We start from the raw sequence: 23,638 nt of genomic DNA on the forward strand, positions 1-23,638 counted from the left end.
AACTCTTCTCAGACATAAGTCAGCACATAGCATACAAACGATAAGGTTGCTGAATAAGTATTTTTGATATTATGTGTCTAAGTGATCTAATAAATTAAAAAGTTATATTGAAAAATATTTGACAGATACAAAACAAAAAAGAGCTTTTACATTGAGACACATAAAGCAAAGGAAATTATTACACTCAAGATTAAACATTAAGACAATTACTAATAAAATAGGGTGCTGTAAAATGTTATAAACATTGTGTTGTTGGATGGTAGAAAATAGCTTAACAAAGTCCATTTAGTACCAAAAGATAAAGTAATGTTACTAAAAGAAACTGTATTAGATATGATAAACATCTTCACAAGGAGTTGGTTAGTTAATTAGGTCCCCATAATAGTAGGAATGACCATTAACATTCTATTTTTCTTCGAACTATTGCACATAATTTCTTGCTTTTACACCTGCTTCATAAACTCCAGATTATAACAGTAGACACATATTTGTGCAGTTAGCATGCTGGCATAACAACATTGGTGTGGCAAGTACTGTATATTTTTATTTCTTCAAGTTATGGACAATCAAAATTAATTTACAGAATATTGTTTCCTGACATAGTGGAACAACAGTCTTCATTCTCAGTGCACTAATATCTACCTTGTATAGAAAAGAAAAGAACTGTACACAAATGCTACCAGAGTATTACAAATTTTTGGACATCAAACAGAATAGAGTATTTAAAGAACCATTACAAGCATTAACTATATAAACAACAAAAAATATATGATATATGTTCTGAAATAATTTAATTTACTAGATTGAAAGATTCATAACAGAAATTGAATAAGTTCTTTCAGATAACACTATAACGTTTCATACATAGGAACTTTCTTAAAACCAAACATAAGAATAGTTAAAACAGTCTCCTGCTGTTATAGAGCAATGTAGTGAAAGATTTCTTGAGAAGGTAAGTAAAGGAAACTCTATCTACAAAAAATTAACTCGATTGTTGTAATTTATTTAAAACACAAAAAACATGAAAAAAGTATATACATATTTTGTATTAACCTCAGAAATAAAATTATTAAAATAGACATCTCACCTTGAGTTAAACAGATTTGTACAGATATCCATACACTTTAATAACAAAAAACTTACTACTGGGGAGTATTATGATGCAAGTTTAACAATTTAAGAGCACTCCATTGGAAGTAAATGTTTTTGTTCATAAACTTTACTATCGAACTTATGATATTTGACTGCATCACTTTTCTCACACTATTTATGCTACTATTTTCAACTTTTGTCTCTCCTATGCAGCTCACTGAGAACATTTATATTAATATGTTGCTTATAGCAAGTGCATCTACAGAAAAACCTTATGGACATTGATATCATGGTTCTTTGACGCCATCAAAATTAAACGAAAAATTACAACCAAATGAATAAAAAGCTTGGAGGTGTTCAGATATTAATATCTCCTTCAAAAGATGTGTACTCCTGTAAATGCAAAATTAGTATGGTTATGCTATGGTCAGTACACTGACATAGTTATTTTTGAAATGGATCCCTGTTCTCAAGAAGCTAAATACGAAGTGATTAGAAAAGAAATGTAACTGGTGCATAAGTGAAAAACACTCTAGACCCAATTACTGTTTAATTGTTAAACATTCTTAACTGGCTAACCTCTTTTATTTGGCTCATCTTATCTAATGGCTGGTTTAAAGATGAATTTCATTCTCTAGAGACATTTCCTTTTGATACCATACATGGCCCTGTTTCCATTTGACAGCATGGCCCAAGGCTTTAAATGCTAAGTGTTGTCTTCTTCTTCGTTCATATTCACCCTGGAAAATAAACCACTCAGCAACATTACGGAATTCAGATAGTACATAAAGGTGAGTAGTATTAAAACAGACCAAGACTGGTGAAGTTTTGTAAGATTTATTTGCATGCTCTAAGAATATTGTGTTATTTGAAAAAATAATAAAGCTATATAAGTAGTACAACACTATTCTTTTACTTTGTGGTATTGTTTCATTGGTGAAACATAATATAAATTAAACTATATCTAAGAGTCTTTTGTGTTATAAATAATGTTAACTGCTAGCAAATTGAAGAACTGAATAATTAAGACACACACCAATATGAGTTGCAGGACTTAACGGATAACAAAATCTGTCTGACCCTCTTTTCTATTTGTAAATATATCTGCACTTAAACCACTCCAACAAAAGCGGAACATGCTACAGAAAATTTGTTAAGAACCTACTAAAAGACAATAATATGCTTTTCTTTCACAATAAACACAGCCTGCAAATAATGATTTTTGTTTGCTTGTGGATTTTGTATTTGTAAGGAAAATGTTGGCTGCTGTAATTTGTCTGAAAAGTTCACCAAAAGTAATGAAAATTTTACAATTTAAGAATTATGTAGCAGATAAAAACTGATATGATTCCAAATTTCGCACTTTTGGTATCTTACTACATGTATCAGTGTCTTTATCACATCTACTGCTGACAAACAGGTTTTTTGCTGTGACAGCCTAAAATTGTTGACGCCTCAGGATTTTGTTACTACAGACAGTTTTGACATGTCCTTCAAATGAACCATCTGCAAATGAAGTACAGCCATGTTTAAATCCAATTGCCCGTTTCTTAACTGATGAAACAAAATAAGCAGACTTGTTATCTTTCTCAACATTTGGTACATTTCTATTGGTGATACTCATCATTGTGGTTCACAGACACCACCAATAAGAAGAATCTTCAGGATTGTAAAACAACTCAGGGTATATGTCGACAAAAGGTAAGCACAATGTAAAATCATGGAAATTTAATCTGTGCACTCTATTAATAATAAATTATCACTACACTGATTAATGATATTCATGTTTATGCCTCCTAATTTTAATCAAGTAAATTAGAAATATAACTGTTACATTGAAATACAACTTCCACTTCTGAAACAAAAAGAAGGTACAACAAAGAAGGTATTTCAGTTTATTCTTCTAAATGGAAAACAGCCAATGGACAACTTTAATAAAAACAAACAATACCACTTTACAAATCAAGCTGACAATCAATTGCAGAACACATACCAACCAAAAAAAGCTGCATTTATATTAGTACCATCACTGTTAGATTGAGACTTCTTAGCTTTTCCCCAAATGAGTTAAAAGTAAACACATTCAAGTTCGTAGAGACTGAAGTAGAAGTACAAAAGTAATTTACATGATATGAAACATGTATCGAAGAACAAAAGAAGAATCATGTCTTTTACTCTTTTCATTTTTAACAATTAGACTTGAGAGTTAGCTATGGAAGCAGCTGCAATAGAATGGCTACGCAAGGAGGGAAACAAACCCCTCTCAGAAACCTTGGAAATAGTCCATTTTCTTCAGTGATGATAATGGTAAGTAGTATAGACCCTTACCAGTTTACTTCCACATGTGCATCTATGTGAATATTCTGCAAATAAGATTTAAGTGCCTGGCAGAGGGTTCATCGAATCACATTCACAAAAATTCTCTAATATTCCAATCTTGAAGAACGAGCGGAAAAAACGAACTTCTATGTGAGCTCTGATTTCCATTATTTCATTATGATAACCGTTTCTCCCTATGTAGGTCGGCGTCAAGGTTGGTGATAGAAATTTCGAGAGAAGTCTCCGCCGCAGTGAAAAACGGCTTTGTTTTAATTATGTCCACTCCAAACCCTGCATCATATGAGTGAAATTCTCTCGCCTATTTCTCCACGTGATACAATACGTGTTGCTCTTCTTTGATCTTTCTCGATGTACTCCGTTAATCATATCTGGTAAAGGTCACACACACCGCGCAGCAGTACTCCAAAAGAGCACGGACAAGCGAAATAGCGAAGTGTAGGCAATCTCTTTAGTGGATCTGTTGCATCTTCTAAGAGCTCTGCCAATAAAACGCAGTTTTTAGTTCAGTTTCCCCACAACATTTTCCATGTGTTCTTTACAATTTAATTTGTTTGCAGTTCCTAGGTGTTTAGTTGAATCTATGGCCTTTAGATGTGGCTGATTTATCGTTGAACCGAAGTTTAATCGATTCCTTTTACAACTCATGTGGAAGACTTCACACTTTTCATTATTTAGGGTCACTTGCCAATTTACGCACCACACATTATGTTTTCTGAATCATTTTGCAATTTGTTTTGATCTTCCGATGACTTTACTAGACGATAAACAACAGCATCATCTGCAAACAATCTAAGATGGCGGCTCACATTGTCTCCTAAACCGTTTGTATAGACAAAGAACAGCAGAGGCCCTATAACACTACAATGTGAAATGCCAGAAATCACTTCTTCTTTACTCGATGATTTTCCGTCAGTAACTACGAACTATGACCTCTCTATATGAAATCACGAATCCAAACACATAAGTAAGACGATATTCCCTAAGTACGCAATTTGACTATAAGCCGCTTGAGAGGAACAGTGTCAAAAGCCTTCTGGAAATCTAGATACGAAATCAATTTGAAAACCCTTGTCAATAGCAATCATAAAGAGCTCTTTGTTTTTCACAACAACGATGTTTTCTAAATCCGTGTTGACTGTGTTTCAGTAGAGTAGACCGTTCTCATCGAGGTAATTCATAATGTTCAAACACAATATGAGTTCCAAAATCCTGCTGCATATCGACGTTAATGATATGGGCCTGTAATTTAGTGGATTACGCTTACTGCCTTTCTTAAATATTGGTGTGACCTCCGTGACTTTCCAGTATTTGGGTACGGATTTTTCGTCGAGCGAGTGGTTGTATATGATCGTTAAGTATGGAGCTACTGCATCAGCTACTCTGAATGAAACCTAACTGGGTACAGTCTGGACCGAAAGACTTACTTTTATTAAGTGACTTAAGTTGCTTCACTACTACGAGGATATCTACTTCTAAGTTACTCCTGTTGGCAACTGTTTCATGGTTAGAATTCTGGAATATTTATTTCGTCTTCTTTGGTAAAGGAATTTCGGAAGGCGGTGTTTAGTAACTCTGCTTTAGCAATATTGTCATCGATAGTATTTCCATTGCTATCGCGCATAGAAGTCATTAGTTGTGTCTTGCCGCTAGAATACTTTACATACGACCAGAATCTCTTTGGGTTTTCGAGACAAAGTTTCGTTGTGGAAGCTTTTATAAGCATCTCGCATTCACTTACACGTAAATTTCGAGCTTCCGTAAGGTGTCGCCAGACTTGGAGATTTTGCGTTCGTTTAAATTTGGCATGCTATTTCGTTGTTTCTGCAACAGTGTTCCGATCCGTTTTGTGTATCAGGGTGATCAGCTCCGTCGTTTGCTAAATTATTTGATATAAATCATTCAACTGTTGTGGATACTGTTTCTCTGAAATTTACTCCAGAGTTATATGATTTGCCAAATTTGTATTGCCCTATGCACTGCTGCTCTTTACAATTGCAACATCAGGTGGGTTAGTAAAGAACCAAAGTTATTTATTCTACATGTACAGTATAGTACACAGAGATGCCACCTCTGACAGTAAAACAGTTCAGAGCATTGACTCGAACTGAGCTTGGGAGAAAAAAATATGGGTACGTCATTTCACGCTGGTTCAATTCTATATCTGAGTTCATCAGTCGCAGCAGCTGGGGAGTAGTGATGTTCCAGTATCTCGGCAGCCCTTGACCTTACGCTTTCAGTGAGTCAGAGATCTGGAGTATGTGCTGGGCAGGGCAATAACTGTCACACAAACTCTGTATTGGAGTATATCTGGACTGCATTCTTCCATTACGTAGTCAGAAGATAACACAAGGGAGCCTCCAGGACAGAACATGGCCGCTGGACTTAAAACATCAGAACTATAATGCCTTCTGCCTAAACTACTGGTTATACGAGCCAGAGGTAAATGTGTTGCGCAACCAATGGCACTCTGTAATATTACATGACGATGATGAATGCAATGTGGCAATGTTAATTCTCCTCAGAGGCTCCACACAGGGATTCATCCATTATGATATTGCATACAGAAAAGAAAAAGTGATGTCACTCGTGTGTCCAACGTCGTTCTTGAGCTGCCACGTCAAGGCGGGTCACAATAATGGTTGCTGTGCTGTCAGTCAGTGGTGCTCAAGACATTTACATCCTACATCTGCATCTATACTGTGCAAACCACCGTGAAGTGCATGGCGGAGGGTACGTCCCATTGTACAGTTATCAGGGTTTCTTTCCGTTCCATTCACGTATGGAGCGCAGGAAAAATGATTGTTTGAATGCCTCTGTGCGACCTGTAATTATTTTAATCTTATCCTCACAATCCCAATGTGAGCGATATGTTGTAGGTTGTAGTGTATTCCTAGAACAATCATTTAAAGCTGGTTTTTGAAGCTTTATTAGCAGACTTTCTCGAGACAGTTTATATCTGCCTTCAAGAGTCTGTCAGTTCAGTTTCTTCAGTACGTCTACGACACTTTGCCAAGGGCCGAAATAGCCTGTGACCATTCACGCTCTCCTTCTCTGTGTACGTTCAGTAACCCCTGTTAGTCTTATCTGGTATGGGTCCCAAACACTTGAGCAACTAGTCGCACGAGTGATTTGTAAGCAGTCCGTTTTTTGTAGACTGATTGCTCTTCCCCAGAATTCTACTAATAAAATGAAGTCTACCACCTGCTTTACCCATGACTGAGCCTATGTGATCATTCCATTTCATACCCCTACAAACTGCTGCACCCAGGTATTTGTATGAGTTGGCCAATTCCAACAGGGACTCATTGATATTAGAGTCATAGGATACTATGTTTCTTCGTTTTCTGAAGTGCACAAATTTACATTTTTGAACATTTAAAGCGAGTTGCCATTCTTTGCACCACTTTCAAATCTTACCGAGATCTACTGAATATTTATGCAGCTTCTTTTAGATAGTATTTCATTACAGATGACTGCTTCACCTGCAAAAATCCTGTGGTTACTATTAATATAGTTTGCAAGTTCCTTAATGTACAACACGAACAGCAAGGATGCCAACACACTTCCGTCTGGGGCACACCCGAAGCTACTCCTAGATTTGATGATGATTCTCCATCCAAGATAACATGCTTCGTCCTCCCTATCAAAAATTCATCAGTTCAGCCACATACCCCGTATGATGGTACTTTTGACAATAAACGTAGGTGTCATACTGAGTCAAATGCTTTTCGGAAATCAAGAAATACTGCATCTACCTGGCTGCCTTGATCTGAAGCTTTCAGTATGTTTTGTGATCAGTTTTAAAGATTTCAGCTGCTTCACGACGTCACTGACACTAAGACTTATTTCATTCATCTTTTCAGCGGTAGGAGAATTAAACTGGATCAGTTCGCCTGAGTTTTCATATTCAAAGGGTCATTTGATAACGGAGTTAAACATTTCAGCTCTTGCTTTGCTACCATCAGTTTCACTTCCTGTCTCATTCGCTAGGAACTGGACATCGTCTTTATAAACGACCAGAATTTCTTTGTGTTTTGTGAAAAATAATTTGGCAATATTCTGCTGCGGTAGTCACTGAAGGCTTCATGCACTACCCTCTTGACAGGCAAACGCCCTTCATTCAGAAACTATCTATCTGTAGTCCTATGCTTTGTCCTACACCAAATATATAGTAATATCAGTTTCTTTAGAAGTTTCTTTTTAGTGACTGTATACCCTTGAGTGTCCCTCCCATTATGAACTGTTCTACTGGATAAATAACTGTTCAGTGCATGGTTAATTATTCTTTTAAATGTAAGCCTTTTAGTTTCTGTACATGCTCCTACCCTGCGTTGAAAGCTTCATGTTCCTCAATGACATACGACACTGCTAATATTTTTATCTAGTTTGCTGAGCATATATATCTTTTTTCGTGTTTTAGTTGTCCTTTGTACTTTGGTAATCATTGTTCCCACAACAACTTCATGACCATTAAAACCAGTTTCAATGTGGGTATTCTCAAACAGATCAGGTCTAGCTGTTGCCATTAAATCCAATATACACTCCTGGAAATTGAAATAAGAACACCGTGAACTCATTGTCCCAGGAAGGGGAAACTTTATTGACACATTCCTGGGGTCAGATACATCACATGATCACACTGACAGAACCACAGGCACATAGACACAGGCAACAGAGCATGCACAATGTCGGCACTAGTACAGTGTATATCCACCTTTCGCAGCAATGCAGGCTGCTATTCTCCCATGGAGACGATCGTAGAGATGCTGGATGTAGTCCTGTGGAACGGCTTGCCATGCCATTTCCACCTGGCGCCTCAGTTGGACCAGCGTTCGTGCTGGACGTGCAGACCGCGTGAGACGACGCTTCATCCAGGCCCAAACATGCTCAATGGGGGACAGATCCGGAGATCTTGCTGGCCAGGGTAGTTGACTTACACCTTCTAGAGCACGTTAGGTGGCACGGGATACATGCGGACGTGCATTGTCCTGTTGGAACAGCAAGTTCCCTTGCTGGTCTAGGAATGGTAGAACGATGGGTTCGATGACGGTTTGGATGTACCGTGCACTATTCAGTGTCCCCTCGACGATCACCAGTGGTGTACGGCCAGTGTAGGAGATCGCTCCCCACACCATGATGCCGGGTGTTGGCCCTGTGTGCCTCGGTCGTATGCAGTCCTGATTGTGGCGCTCACCTGCACGGCGCCAAACACGCATACGACCATCATTGGCACCAAGGCAGATGCGACTCTCATCGCTGAAGACGACACGTCTCCATTCGTCCCTCCATTCACGCCTGTCGCGACACCACTGGAGGCGGGCTGCATGATGTTGGGGCGTGAGCGGAAGACGGCCTAACGGTGTGCGGGACCGTAGCCCAGCTTCATGGAGACGGTTGCGAATGGTCCTCGCCGATACCCCAGGAGCAACAGTGTCCCTAATTTGCTGGGAAGTGGCGGTGCGGTCCCCTACGGCACTACGTAGGATCCTACGGTCTTGGCGTGCATCCGTGCGTCGCTGCGGTCCGGTCCCAGGTCGACGGGCACGTGCACCTTCCGCCGACCACTGGCGACAACATCGATGTACTGTGGAGACCTCACGCCCCACGTGTTGAGCAACTCGGCGGTACGTCCACCCGGCCTCCCGCATGCCCACTATACGCCCTCGCTCAAAGTCCGTCAACTGCACATACGGTTCACGTCCACGCTGTTCCGGCATGCTACCAGTGTTAAAGACTGCGATGGAGCTCCGTATGCCACGGCAAACTGGCTGACACTGACGGCGGCGGTGCACAAATGCTGCGCAGCTAGCGCCATTCGACGGCCAACACCGCGGTTCCTGGTGTGTCCGCTGTGCCGTGCGTGTGATCATTGCTTGTACAGCCCTCTCGCAGTGTCCGGAGCAAGTATGGTGGGTCTGACACACCGGTGTCAATGTGTTCTTTTTTCCATTTCCAGGAGTGTATTTCCGTCATGAGTGGGTTTCCGAACTATCGGTTCTGGGTAGCTTCCAGAGAAGGCATTTAGTATTGTTTCATATGATGTCGTGTCACGCCCACCATTAACAAAACTGAAACCTTCTCAATTGATTGTTGGATAATTAAATTCTCCACCTATGATTACAGTATCGTTAGGGGACTTATGTAGAAGCGAACTGAGGTTTTCTCTAAAGTTTTCGGTTCCATCAAGAGATGAATCTGGTGGGCGACAGAAAGATCCAGTTATCATTTTATGCCAACCCCTTATACTGAGTCGTTGTCACACTGCCTGTGTGGATACTCGTTTTGCTGCGGAGAAGTTCATTTCCTGACCAAGGCACATGACGTCGCTATATGTTCCAGTATGGTATACCTGTCCTGTTAGGCACTAGTAGCATGGGGCTGCTGGTATTCTGCGTGGCATTATGGCATTCTTGAACCTATCCATCTCATATTCACATTACAGTCGTGGGATTCGACCCAACACGAAATATCGCAAAAAAAAAAACAAAAAAAAACGCAGTCTCGTTGGCCACTATCCTGTCAAGATAACAGGTGCCGATAAGACTTTCTTCCTTCTTAATGGACGTATAACATGATCGTCTCACAAAAAATCAACTTCAAATGCGTTTTCTTGAAACAGAAACCCGCAGTGTAACTTTTCCTTATATAAAGAACACACATTCAAAGACAAAAAAGCGTCGTACCACGAAGGAACTATACTAATTGGACGGAAATCGACAGATGTCATGTACATGTACAGAGAAATAAATGATTACAATTTCAGAAAAATTGGGCGTTTTATACAAAGAAAGAGCTTCTCAAATTGAGCAAGTCAGTAACGCACCTCTGGCCCTTATGCGTGCAGTTATTCGGATTGGCATTGATTGATAGAATTGTTGGATGCCTCTTGAGAGATGTCGTGCCAAATTCTATCCAACTGGTGCGTTAGATCGTCAAACTCCCGAGATAGTTATAGGGTCCTGCCACTAATGCTGCAAACGTTCTCACCTGGGCAGAGGTCCGACGACCTAGTTGGCCAAAGCAGGGTTTGGCAAACAGGAAGGGATGCACTAGAAACTCTCGCCGTGTTCGCACGGGCATTAACTTGCTGAAATATTAGCCCAGGATGGCAGGCTATGAAAGGGAAACAAAACGGCCGTAGGAAATCTCGTCGACCCTTACATGCCGCGGATGGCAACCAAAGGCGACCTGCTATGAAATGAAATGGTGCCCCAGATCATCATTCCCGGTTGTCGGGCCGTATGGCGAGCGACAGTCATGCCTGTATCTCACCACTGTCTGGGGCGCCTCACTGGAGCAGAATTGTGTTCAGTGGTGAGTTACGCTTCGAACCGAGCGCAAATGAGCAGCGAAGACGTGTCAGGAGTTGCCAAAGGCAGCGGTAGGATACGAACCTGACTGTCACCCGCCATACGGTCCGACAGTCAAGAATGATAGTCTGGTATGCCATTTCTTGACACAGTAGGACTCCTTTTGTTGTCATCCGCGGTGCTCTTACAGCACAGCGGTACGTCGACGACATTCTACGGCCCGTTTTGTTGCCCTCCATGGCATGTCATCCTGGAATTATACTTCAGCAAGATAATGCCTGACCGCACACGGCAAGAATTTCTAATGTTTGTCTTCCTGCTGGCTAAGCCATGCCTTGGCCAGCTCGGTCGCCGGATCTCTCCCCACCTAAGAACGTTTGGAGATTATGAGCAGGGTCCTCCAACCACCTCGTGATTTTGACGATCTAACGCACCAGTTGGACATAATTTGGCACGATATCCCTCAGAAGGATATGCAACAACTCTTTCAACCAATGCCAAACCGAATAACTGATTGCATAAGGGCCAGAGGCGGACCATCGTGTTACTGCCTTGCTCAGTTTGTGAAGCTCTTTCTCTTTAATAAATTGTCGAATTTTTCTGAAACTGTAACCATTTGTTTATCTGTATATGTACATCACACCTAACTATTTCCGTCCCATTTGGATAATTCTTTTGTGGTGCGTCGTTTCCTTTTTTGCATTGGCATGTACAGGGTGTTTCAAAAATGACCGGTATATTTGAAACGGCAATAAAAACTAAACGAGCAGCGAAAGAAATACACCGTTTGTTGCAATATGCTTGGGACAACAGTACATTTTCAGGCAGACAAACTTTCGAAATTACAGTAGTTACAATTTTCAACAACAGATGGCGCTGCGGTCTGGGAAACTCTATAGTACGATATTTTCCACATATCCACCATGCGTAGCAATAATATGGCGTAGTCTCTGAATGAAATTACCCGAAACCTTTGACAACGTGTCTGGCGAATGGCTTCACATGCAGATGAGATGTACTGCTTCAGCTGTTCAATTGTTTCTGGATTCTGGCGGTACACCTGGTCTTTCAAGTGTCCCCACAGAAAGAAGTCACAGGGGTTCATGTCTGGCGAATAGGGAGGCCAATCCACGCCGCCTCCTGTATGTTTCGGATAGCCCAAAGCAATCACACGATCATCGAAATATTCATTCAGGAAATTAAAGACGTTGGCCGTGCGATGTGGCCGGGCACCATCTTGCATAAACCACGAGGTGTTCGCAGTGTCGTCTAAGGCAGTTTGTACCGCCACAAATTCACGAAGAATGTCCAGATAGCGTGATGCAGTAATCGTTTCGGATCTGAAAAATGGGCCAATGATTCCTTTGGAAGAAATGGCGGCCCAGACCAGTACTTTTTGAGGATGCAGGGACGATGGGACTGCAACATGGGGCTTTTCGGTTCCCCATATGCGCCAGTTCTGTTTATTGACGAAGCCGTCCAGGTAAAAATAAGCTTTGTCGGTAAACCAAATGCTGCCCACATACATATCGCCGTCATCAATCCTGTGCACTATATCGTTAGCGATTGTCTCTCGTGCAGCAATGGTAGCGGCGCTGAGGGGTTGCCGCGTTTGAATTTTGTATGGATAGAGGTGTAAACTCTGGCGCATGAGACGATACGTGGACGTTGGCGTCATTTGGACAGCAGCTGCAACACGGCGAACGGAAACCCAAGGCCGCTGTTGGATCACCTGCTGCACTAGCTGCGCGTTGCCCTCTGTGGTTGCCGTACGCGGTCGCCCTACCTTTCCAGCACGTTCATCCGTCACGTTCCCAGTCCGTTGAAATTTTTCAAACAGATCCTTTATTGTATCGCTTTTCGGTCCTTTGGTTACATTAAACCTCCGTTGAAAACTTCGTCTTGTTGCAACAACACTGTGTTCTAGGCGGTGGAATTCCAACACCAGAAAAATCCTCTGTTCTAAGGAATAAACCATGTTGTCTACAGCACACTTGCATGTTGTGAACAGCACACGCTTACAGCAGAAAGACGACGTACAGAATGGCGCACTCACAGACTGTGCTGTATTCTGTATCTTTCACATCACTTGCAGCGCCATCTGTTGTTGAAAATTGTAACTACTGTAATTTCGAAAGTTTGTCCGCCTGAAAATGTACTGTTGTCCCAAGCATATTGCAACAAACGGTGTATTTCTATCGCTGTTCGTTTAGTTTTTATTGCCGTTTCAAATATACCGGTCATTTTTGAAACACCCTGTGTATACCTAGTTTGTGAGGCTGCACTGAAATGCTAACTACTTCATGGCTATTTGATATTTCTCACAGGTCGTTTTTCGTGGTGTTTGAGTCTGAAAGACCAGCAATTTATTTCAAACTGTAAGATGGAACGAAAGAAAGGGGCAGGGTAAAATCACCCATTCCAATCCAATAGTACTTGATGTCCACACCTAACATATGGATCACCATCAGCAGTGCTACAAGCCCTCATTGCACGAGGCACTGCGGAGAGGTATGGGATTTAACTAAAGATAATGACACACAGTCTGATAATCAGGAACCGTTCACTGCATCATCTCCTCCACTTTCCGACCAAATTACAACCATGAGAAGTTCCATCATCACCAGGTCTATAACTAGTTGCACTGGGCACCACTTTGCTAATACGACTTAATGATCTCGAAGTTTGCTGCCAATCTAGTAACTGTTGAAAATGATACAGCAGACGTTTTCCTTTTAAACCCTCTCCGACGTTGGATGAATTGCCATTGACTGTTATTTCTCTGTCAGCCACACTTCTTATTTTGATTAAACATCTCGGCTAGCTGCCATCATCAGATCTGTCAGAGGACAAAAAGTGAAAATATGAGAAGTACAATTCTTTGCAAATGCTAGAAAACTATTTTTCGTAAGAAGAGAAAAATATCTGTAGGATGCACATTATTTCAGTGAATCACAAAATGCGAAGTGCTCACAATAAATAGGGTACAATGATGTCGGTTACAGACACGAGTATAGTGTACTAAGCATATGTAAATAGAACAAAATAATTATATGCTGAATGTACCCTGTAAGCTGTCGGATTTGAATCATTGTGATACATCAGCACATGGAATGATGAACTGGCGTAATGTATGCAATATAATCGATTTCCGCTCCATAGTAACATATAACAGTGTAAGTTAAAATTTATTCGAAACTGATGCCAATATTAACATCATTCTGGAAATCTGGAAAATTAGAAATCTATCCACTGTGAATCGTCTTCAGCTCTGTACGCCTACCGGTAAACAACAGTCGCTAGCTACTTGCCAGAGATGTTGCCTGTAATCTACTGCGCCTATCTCCGGTACAGCTATTATGCCATTTCGCCTCGTCTCGTCTTGTCTCGGTTAACCACCCTTAACAGCTGGCCGAAACAGCTCAGCCATCGTGAAGGACGCGAAAGAAATAGACGTTCGCATTGCTGGAGCTCGGATCAACTTTCCATATGATTCAACAATACAGTGCACCACGATGAAAGACTAATCGTCTATACCAAATATGACTGCTGGTGATGCGATTAACAGTTTAAGGCTGCTACAGATGCATTACTTGAGTAAATGCTGGGGGGCTCTTGCCTCGTCAGATTGTCAATCTCCAGCTTTTGGCAGCTTCGTCCGCAGTCTTCGTCAGGAGATTCCCGTAGGCCGTCTGATATTTAGTCAACTCCGAAGGGTAACACACTTCACAAGACCTTCTGCAAACGTGACGTCATTTTGATGTCACGCGCATTACCGACAACCGCAGGAACTGCTATCGACTTTCGTTAGCGGACGATACGGACCTCTCATAAGACTTCATGAACGCGTATCGGTGAATTACAAGAACACGTTGATCTTGGTACGATTTATTATAATTATTGTTATTATTAAACGTCACACAAAGAATTATCGACGGTTAATGGTGTCATATAAGAGTGTCTCTCAGGAGTTCATTGTTATCGTCAATAATTTACAAATTAAACATTTAAAACCCTTGTGTTATAAATTCTCGTAAGCCGTTTCAAGGAAATGGCACATTGAAATTTATCACTAACATGTCACCATTATCATTAAATGTCCTTGTCAAAAATATTTGTCTCCGAAAATGTGGCGATTTACGAGTGAGTGGTTGGCTGGCTCTGAGCACTATGGGACTCAACTGCTGAGGTCATTAGTCCCCTAGAACTTAGAACTAGTTAAACCTAACTAACCTAAGGACATCACAAACATCCATGCCCGAGGCAGGATTCGAACCTGCGACCGTAGCGGTCCTGCGGTTCCAGACTGCAGCGCCTTTAACCGCACGGCCACTTCGGCCGGCTACGAGTGAGTAGTTAGGCAGAAACCTAGAAATACAGCTTTAATTGCTGCAACTGAAACGAGTAGGAATAAAATTCATATTCTTCCTTCTCCCAAATATTCGGCTCTTTGTTTTCGAATATTTGGCGATTTCTGAGTGCGTGATTAGGTAGGAACCTAAAAGGACAGCTTAAATTACTGCGACTGAAACAAAACAATGACATTCACATTCTTCCTCGTCACAAAGTCGATAGCAGTTCGTACGATTGTCGACATTGCGCGTGATGTCAAAATGACGTCATGTTTGCCGAAAGTCTTGTGAAATGAATGTTACCCCTTGCCCGAACAATGAATAATGTCAAGGAGACGTCACGAAGTCACGGAACGTCCATACATTAGCAGAGATGATGTCGATATCTACGACAATGACAATGGAGGAAACCGTCGAAAGGTCGAGAGTGACAAATTTCACGCGGCAAGCACTCTGTGAAGCATTTAGTCAATAAATTCGCCACGAAAAACTACCTTGTCAATTGCATTACTGCCCAAATATTTTTCCAACGTCGCCCAGTGGGTATGTTATAGAGGCGATTGCGTCTGACGCTCCGTGACGCCGACCGCAGACCATAGTGTGGTCTACAGGAGGGTTGTTATGCCAGACAACTAGCAACGTGCAGAAAGATCTGCACAGTATCGACGACTGGTCCAGGCACTGGCAGTTGACTCTCAACGCAAATAATTGTAACGTACTGCGTACAAGTAGGCGAAGAGATCCATTACTATCCGATTACACTACTGGCGATGAATAAATGGAAACAGTAGCAACCTAGGAGTAACCAACTGGACGCAGTCTAAAGCGAAATGACCACTTGAAACAAGTTGCGGGTAAAGTAGACTTCAGGCTGAGACTAATTGGAAGAATACCAAGTAAATGTAATGCATTTACGACAGAAGTTGTAATATTATTAGATTTCAGATACTTTGCGTATGAGTTATTTGTCATAAAAGAAAAGGACAGCCAACGAGCTGTAGTTCGTAAACATGCTAAACATCACAGCGCGAGAGTAAAGAGACGAAATATTTTTTTTAATGTGCGCCTATACCAAGGCGCGAGTTTAAATACTCTAAATAAACACTATGACCCTCTGGACGCAGATATTTAAAATCGTTGCCGGCAGCGCTTGATAGCAAGAAGCTGCGAAACAGAAGAAAGAACTATCTCTCTTTTGTTAAGAAATATTCTAGAGACTTCATTATCCCTTGTGCTTTTGGTCGTCGACATGTTAAGACGTACTACATAACATTGCTGCAAGTTGTATTTTTATTTTGTGTAGAAACTATGTGAAACGACGAACAAACATTTCTGTAACTCCGGTTAAGATATAACGTATTTACGCACACGCAAGGACGTTTAATTTTTAAGAAGGAACGGACTGACAAAGCAGCGATTATTGGACTGCGCCATGTACAAAAGAAATATCAGATGTAAGTCATGTATTCATTGTATATTAATCAATTCTAGCAGTATAAGTCCAATTTGTTCAAAATGTATTAATATTTTACGATGCAGAAATTTTCTTCTTATTCTTTTCTTTTACTAACCAAAAATGGTGTTCAAATGTATATGAGCTTTGTTACAGGTTCGCTCTTTATCGCGGTGTCTCGATTGTATTTGAGAGACCACTAATGTGTTCAACTTCCGATCTGTTAATCTTTTTCTTACGAAATTCCACTAATTTGCTTTCATTTTCATATTCAGATATTCAGATAGGTATTTTCATCGAAGATTCTGGTTGCGTGAAGGCAATCTGGATGAAAAGGTCAATTAAGAAAACCCCTTCGCATAATCAATCCGTACGTCTCCTGAACACAATCTAGAACCGACGCATCGGTGATCAATTAATAATCTCTCTCTCTTTCTAAGCCTTACTGAAAAACGGCCACACAGGATAGCCGTAAGTACGCAATCTAGTGTCAGGTTGCATTTTGCCAGTAAATATTACCAACCAACAGTCACAGCATCACTATTATTATTTACTACTATTTCTAATACAGAATATGCAAATCCTAACGCCAGAAAGTAACTAGCAAAACAATCAGTCTACCGATTCTTGAGTACTGTTCATGTGTCTGGGACCCTTACCATTCTGGATTAAAAGGAGAATTGAAGACCTTGGTTGTAAACGATAAGAAGGGACAGTCGATGAGAAATATAGAGTTCTTGGATGTAAAACTTGCTAGCAGCATGTTATTTGCTTTTATTCGCATTAATTGATAGTTCCGTGACAAACTAAGAGATGTCGGTTCAATCTCTAATTTAAGATTGTCGCTAATGGAAACTTCGTCAGCATGTGTGCATGCAAACAGTGGTAAGTGCAAAAAACATGGCTGCCAGTAGTTAAAATCCGTGGGGTGTTCATGTCAGGAAGATACTTTTCAGGTACTATTTGTATACATCTCAGAATGATGTGGATAACTACGACTCAACTAAAGATCCAGAATATGTTTCTGAACACAAATGCACTGGAAAACTTCTTACTAATCAGGAATTTATTTTTATTTAAGCAAGTAAACAATGTTGTGTCCCTTACCACAGCTTACAAGAATTTACGTGACAAGAAAATTGTAGAAATGTTAAAGGCTATCATTAACATTGTTTATGTGGTGTAACAAGGTGCTTGCTAAAACTGAATTTTGCGGTTGTTGTACTCTATTATCGCAAATGCTGTTAATGTAAACTTAGTATGAAAAACTGATACAATGTGGACCTTCTAAATGTGGACTTTTGTGAGGTTTTGCAGTACGGTTTCGTCAATTCGCCCAGCAAGTAAACAGTGGTAAGTTAATGTCAACGCATGTTAAGCGCACTCAGCTTGTAAGTAAACAATGTTCAGTACATCTGACGACAATTAAGAATAAAATTTTTTTATAGAATTTACCATTTTAAAGATACGTCGTTATTTATATATATTTGAAAACAATGACTTGTCTGAATTTAAAAAAGTCACATTTCATGTACTTGAAATGTCTCATCTAAGAGATTTCATTGAAAATTTACTGCGCATTTTCTCAAAACAATTAGATTTCCCTTATCATTGTTTAGAGCCCATGTCTTCAATTAATAAAACGAAGAACGCTGCGTAACGTCACGGGATCATTTAATATGCTTGAGGTCGCTACCGAGATGCTGAAACTCCAAGACGAGTTCAGTAAATTATTGCTTCCTCGCACATACGTCCCTCGAAAATAATCACTAATAAAGAATTAGAGAAATGAGAGCTCATACGGAGGGTTACCGACAGTTGTTCTGCCCATGCACCCATCGCGAATGGAGCGCGGAAGGGGAAAGTGATATTAGTTCGAGAGGTGCTCTCCGCCACATACTGCAACGTGGCTCTCCGAGTATATATTTTGTAGATGTAGCAACAAAAGGACTCTGTTTCTATTAAAGCATTATTTCAGAGACGTTAGATGCCTCCAGGCACCTTTGCTATCAGACTGTTCCAGTCCGAGCCTGCAATAAACTGGTAGGCCTTCCTTGCAGCTCTGATAGCTTCACAGACAGTTAAAGTGACTTAAGGCTTTTATAAGGTCATAGTAACGAATGTTGAATTTATTTGGCAGTTTTGCTAGCGGAAGTGCGTCCGCTTTGGCTGAATGGAAAAAAAATTACAAGGAGAAAACTTCTCGGCATGGCGCAGAAATTGCAATCGATATCTATGAGATTCAGTATTTGTTACACTGGTAAATGTTGCACAATAACGTAAGTTATGCATCAACATTTTCTGCGGTGTTGTTGCAATTAGAGCCGGTTTGAGAACATTGTTGCCCACAAGCGGCTTATCATTTGGCACCCCACCACCACCCCCACCCCTCCACAGTCCCCCTTCCCTCGTACATTTCATCCGTGTCAGATTTCGCTACTAATTGTGACACGAACTATACACTAATCTCGCATTCGGGCCTCTTCAGCTTGGCGGCCCAAGAGGCAGCTTGTGTCCCTTGCGCCTTAATCTGGTCTTAATTGTAATTAAAGTACTTTTTCGTGTGTGTTTTGTTCAAGCGAATAAAATAGACTATCATGCCTTCAGTATATTCTTTATTTTGGACCGTTTCTCGTCAATGGCAATTCATCCAACATCGGAGAGGGTTTAAAAGGAAACCGTCTGCCTTATCATTTTCAACAGTTACCAGAATGGCGACAAAGTTCAAATGTGACCGCACTTCATGTATCATTCACAACAATAACTTTCAAGACATACAAACACATCTCGTTTTATTTATTCATCTACATACAATGCTACATTGTGTACATGTCGCCAAACACGCAGTTTGCGACAATACGAAATACACAGTGCAATGAAAATTACTGAGATGCATTTCAGTATAGGCCTGTACAGTAAAAGTAAACACTGTAAGGGACAATGTACAAAAATCAAACAGTTTGATTTAATAGCAATTAAAAAAAACTCCAAATTAATCTAAAATACATGGGGGATAAAGTAATAACGACAGACAAAAAAATTCGTTATTACGTAACTTGTGAATTATGATACTACAGTCTTTTACAACGATGTTCAACAACTATTTACTGCAAGTAATCCAAGTTATCACTCACATCGCACAAGCAGTTTAGCATGAGATATTTGAAAACTGTGTCCTTAAATACCCTTGTGTTCTTAATTGATTTTATGGAATCAGGGGGCTTGTTGTAGAGTCTTATGCACAAGGTGTTTTCATGTTCTTATGTAGTGCTTTACATACTCTTATTACATGGAATTTATTGCATGTTCTTCGAGTGAGCATCTGAATTAATCCTCTACTTATCCTCAATTTTGTGGTAATTATACTTTTTTTTATTATGCAGACAAGGCAAAAGAAGTGCATTTACTTGCAGAAATAGTTGTTACCAGCATAGGTGAGCGCAAGGGGGGGGGGGGGGGGGGGGGGGCTTGCTACCACTTGGAGTCTGAAATTCGGACTTTTATTCACTGCAGAACTCTAATACATTTTCAGAAATGGTTGTCTGCGACACTTTTTATTCATTGGAGAATTATGGTAAATCTCTAGAAAGTGTTGTCTGCGTGTCTAGCACGCCGCAGCCTAATTCTCTGCTGCCATTACATTGCTGAATTCTACCGTAAATACTGTACTCTTTGCTTACACTACGTAATTTAGTTTGACACACTGTTCGCGATAAATTATGCCGCTTCTTTAATTAGGCCTTTATCTCTTAACTAAGGGCCATTCTAAATGAAGGCGGATGCGAAACTTTCCTGAACAGTGTCAAAATAGAACGCCCAAACTTGTGACGTATGCTTCCCTGTACACTCTCTTATCGAACTGCAAACCAGAAGAGATAAAACACGTCAGCGAATTGACTCTTTCGCCGTTTCCCCTGTCTTCTCTCAACGGCACAACGCGGACTGAGTTGTAATAGCCTATACCTATCTGCCCAATAGGCATTTTCCTCTCACCTTCCCACATCCCTCCTTCCACATTCCTAGCACTAACAACCTTAGCAATGTACCTTTTATTCACGCACAGCCTACACGTTTGCCGATTTTGCTGAGACTGCACTGAATTTTACATGGCAGAGCAGTTGACGTAGAAGTTGGAAGGCATGACCATTTTATACAGATCTGCTTTTCTCGGCTTTATATGTGATTGCAAATGCCTCAGTCAGAAACAGAAGATGCAATTCACTGCACTTCGTCAACAACACTTAACATGAAGAAAAAGAACTACAAAATTGTATAACACACAGACAGGGCTGCTCAACAATGTTTCAAACTGGTGCACGAGCAGTTTATTGGTTCAGTGGTGCAATCTTCTGTGTTCCGTCCTCCACGTTCAGTCAACGTTAAGGAGGTTTATCACATGACTCTAGAACCCAGACGATCCGGAGTCTGGGTTATACTTAACACCAACCTCACAGAACATATAGCTTCCAACACACATTTTTTCAACTATAACTGCGCCATCTATACTGAAAAAGTAGAAGAATGCCAATAATGTAAAGCGCCCATTATAACATGATCTGATGTGACATTCTGCAAGCAAACAGTTTGATACACACAATGCATAAATGAAATAATTTTGCACACTTTGGGGGCTGATTCCGAGCTATAAAAGAAAAAGAACTGTCTCTAATGTCACATGTACATAAACTGTTCGCTTGTAATAAATGAAATAGGAGTCTTTAAAATCGTTATTCCAGAAAATCGTAAAGGAAGTCTAAGGTATCCCTCTTTAGAAATAAACACCATAGACTGTCACAGGCTTAGAAACACCACTTAATTACATCACTTGGTTTTACTTGTATCAATGAAATACATTCCATTAAGAATGTCTGCTGCATATGCCTATCTTACGTGGCCCCACAGATGATAAAAGTATTGAGTCACCAGAAAGTGTAAATTGGGGACCTGTTCCTCGCCGACGTATCCATCGTCATCCCAGGTATTATCCAATGTATCGCCAACAGTTTGGCTGAGAGACACTGGAGTTCCACATTGAGGTGCCAAAAGGCACGGAATACCTCGTTGTATCATGTCGGACCTCCATTTGCCTGGCTTAGTTGCAGTAACTCCAGCAAGTCGTAGGAAGCTCCCAACAGAAACATGTAGCCATGCTGCCTCTATAGCTGTCCATAATTGTAAAAGTGTTGCCAGTGCTGGTTTTAGTGCACAAACTGACCTCTTGATTAAGTGTCATAGCCGGCCTTAGTGGCCGAGCGGTTCTAGGCGCTACAGTCTGGAACCGCGCTACCGCTACGGTCGCAGGTTCGAATCCTGCCTCGGACAGTTAGGTTAGTTAGGTTTAAGTAGTTCTAAGTTCTAGGGGACTTATGACCTCAGCAGTTGAGTCCCATAGTGCTCAGAGCCATTTGAACCATTAAGTGTCATAAATGTTCGATAGGATTCATGACCGACGATTTGTGTGGCCAAATATTTCGCTCAAACTGTTCAGAATGTTGTCCAAACTAATCACAAACAACTGTGGTGCGATGACATGGTGCATAGTCATTCGTAGATATTCCATCGTCGTTTGGGAACATGGAGTCCCTGAATGGCTATAAAAGTAGTAGGGTGAGGGCAACACAAGCTCACTTTTGATATTAAATTGACATGCAAATTAATTAAATTGATTAATTAACTAGATCCAACAACACCCACACACCCTACCCCACCATCAGCCCAAGATGCTGTCATTTGTTTCCCTCAGTCGGGCACATGACTTCCCCCCCCCCCCCCCGTCCTACACTCCCCCTACCCGCCTATCCTATTGGTAGGTATTTCGACTTTTGGCAGAAATTTAGAATTTTGGCGGGAATTTCAAAAATTGTGGGAATTTCTTTGTCTCAGAGCTGTACTGGCGTTCCCCACTAACTACACCTGGGAACTGGTAGGAAATTGAAAATGGCAGCGCCCCCTCTGTGACACGTCCTTCTGGACGGAGAGAGCAAGTGCACCCCCAACACATGAATGGTTGCAGGAGAAGAAGGTTAGGTTAGCGTACTTTATTTATTTTGGTTATTGTGTAATTAATCCTAAACATTGGGCCTAATTATACAACTATAGGCATAGCACTACACAAGGAGTGCCTAAAATCGCAATAAAAGTCAACAATTCATGATGTTATGCAACTGGTGTTAACCTACTGGGAAAAATTTCACAATACAACTCGAAACTAGTGGCAGACATGCTCAAACTCTGCCCTTCACCTACAACCTGGTCTGAAAAAGGCTGGCGTGGGAAGTACTATCTTTATTTTTTGGTTGTAAATAGATTCAACTAACGAGATGCTGATATTAGACAGAGAGGAGTTTAATAAGTGTATTGCCTGTAAGCATACAGGTGAGAGCTGTATCTATTGCTGTTTGACGTCAGAGTTTGCTACCAGATGCCTGCTCTACAATCACCATGCAGCCCAGTTAATCGAAGCCAATAAACACTACCATAACTGATGGGAAATGCTTCACAGCTCTAATTAAAAATCGAAATTGATGTGAAAAAAAGCAGCACTCGTAATGAATGGGTCATAATGCAACACATGTACTGGGGAAAACCATTGACCTAAAAGATTGCAGAGGGGGCGATAGTTGAATGTGCATTCTTCTCAAAATACAATCATAGATTGCCAAAATTAGAGGTCTCTTAACACCTCTAATCCCTCCCCCTTCCTCCCTCCCTCCACAAGCTTTTCCAAACAGTCAATTGCTACCATGGGCAGCACATGTATCCGTGGCATACAACCATCCCACCATGCTCACTGGCTGCACCCAATCAACCCTCTGCTACCACAATAGGATGTAAAGCCAACTAAACAATATGAAATAAATGAGGGCCCACCCACCCCACAGGCCACCCCCTAGTCAGGGCACAGTTGTCTAGGGTGACCCCACATGCAAGCACACACATACACACACACACACATACACACACACACACACACACACACACACACACTGGATCGCCACCACACCACCCCCGCAAGTGCCCATCATTCTGAATGTAAAAATACTGCACTGTAACAATTTAATTTAACGTCAACACATCTCTTATAACCGAGA

The 23,638-nt window shown here is 40.9% G+C and overlaps 1 protein-coding gene across 1 annotated transcript in view; it reads right to left on the reverse strand.

Moving 5' to 3' along the window:
* Positions 1 to 522: 522 nt before the first annotated feature.
* The window catches only part of LOC124594337, a 117,191-nt gene continuing 94,075 nt past the window's right edge, over positions 523 to 23,638 (reverse strand). The window contains exon 5 of the mRNA XM_047132706.1: positions 523 to 1,832. Coding sequence (XP_046988662.1) covers positions 1,799 to 1,832 — 34 coding nt within the window. The 3' untranslated portion in view covers positions 523 to 1,798. The remainder of the gene's footprint in view (positions 1,833 to 23,638) is intronic.

This window comes from Schistocerca americana, chromosome 2 (genome assembly GCF_021461395.2).
Source record: "Schistocerca americana isolate TAMUIC-IGC-003095 chromosome 2, iqSchAmer2.1, whole genome shotgun sequence".
NCBI classification, from domain to species: Eukaryota; Metazoa; Arthropoda; class Insecta; order Orthoptera; family Acrididae; genus Schistocerca; species Schistocerca americana.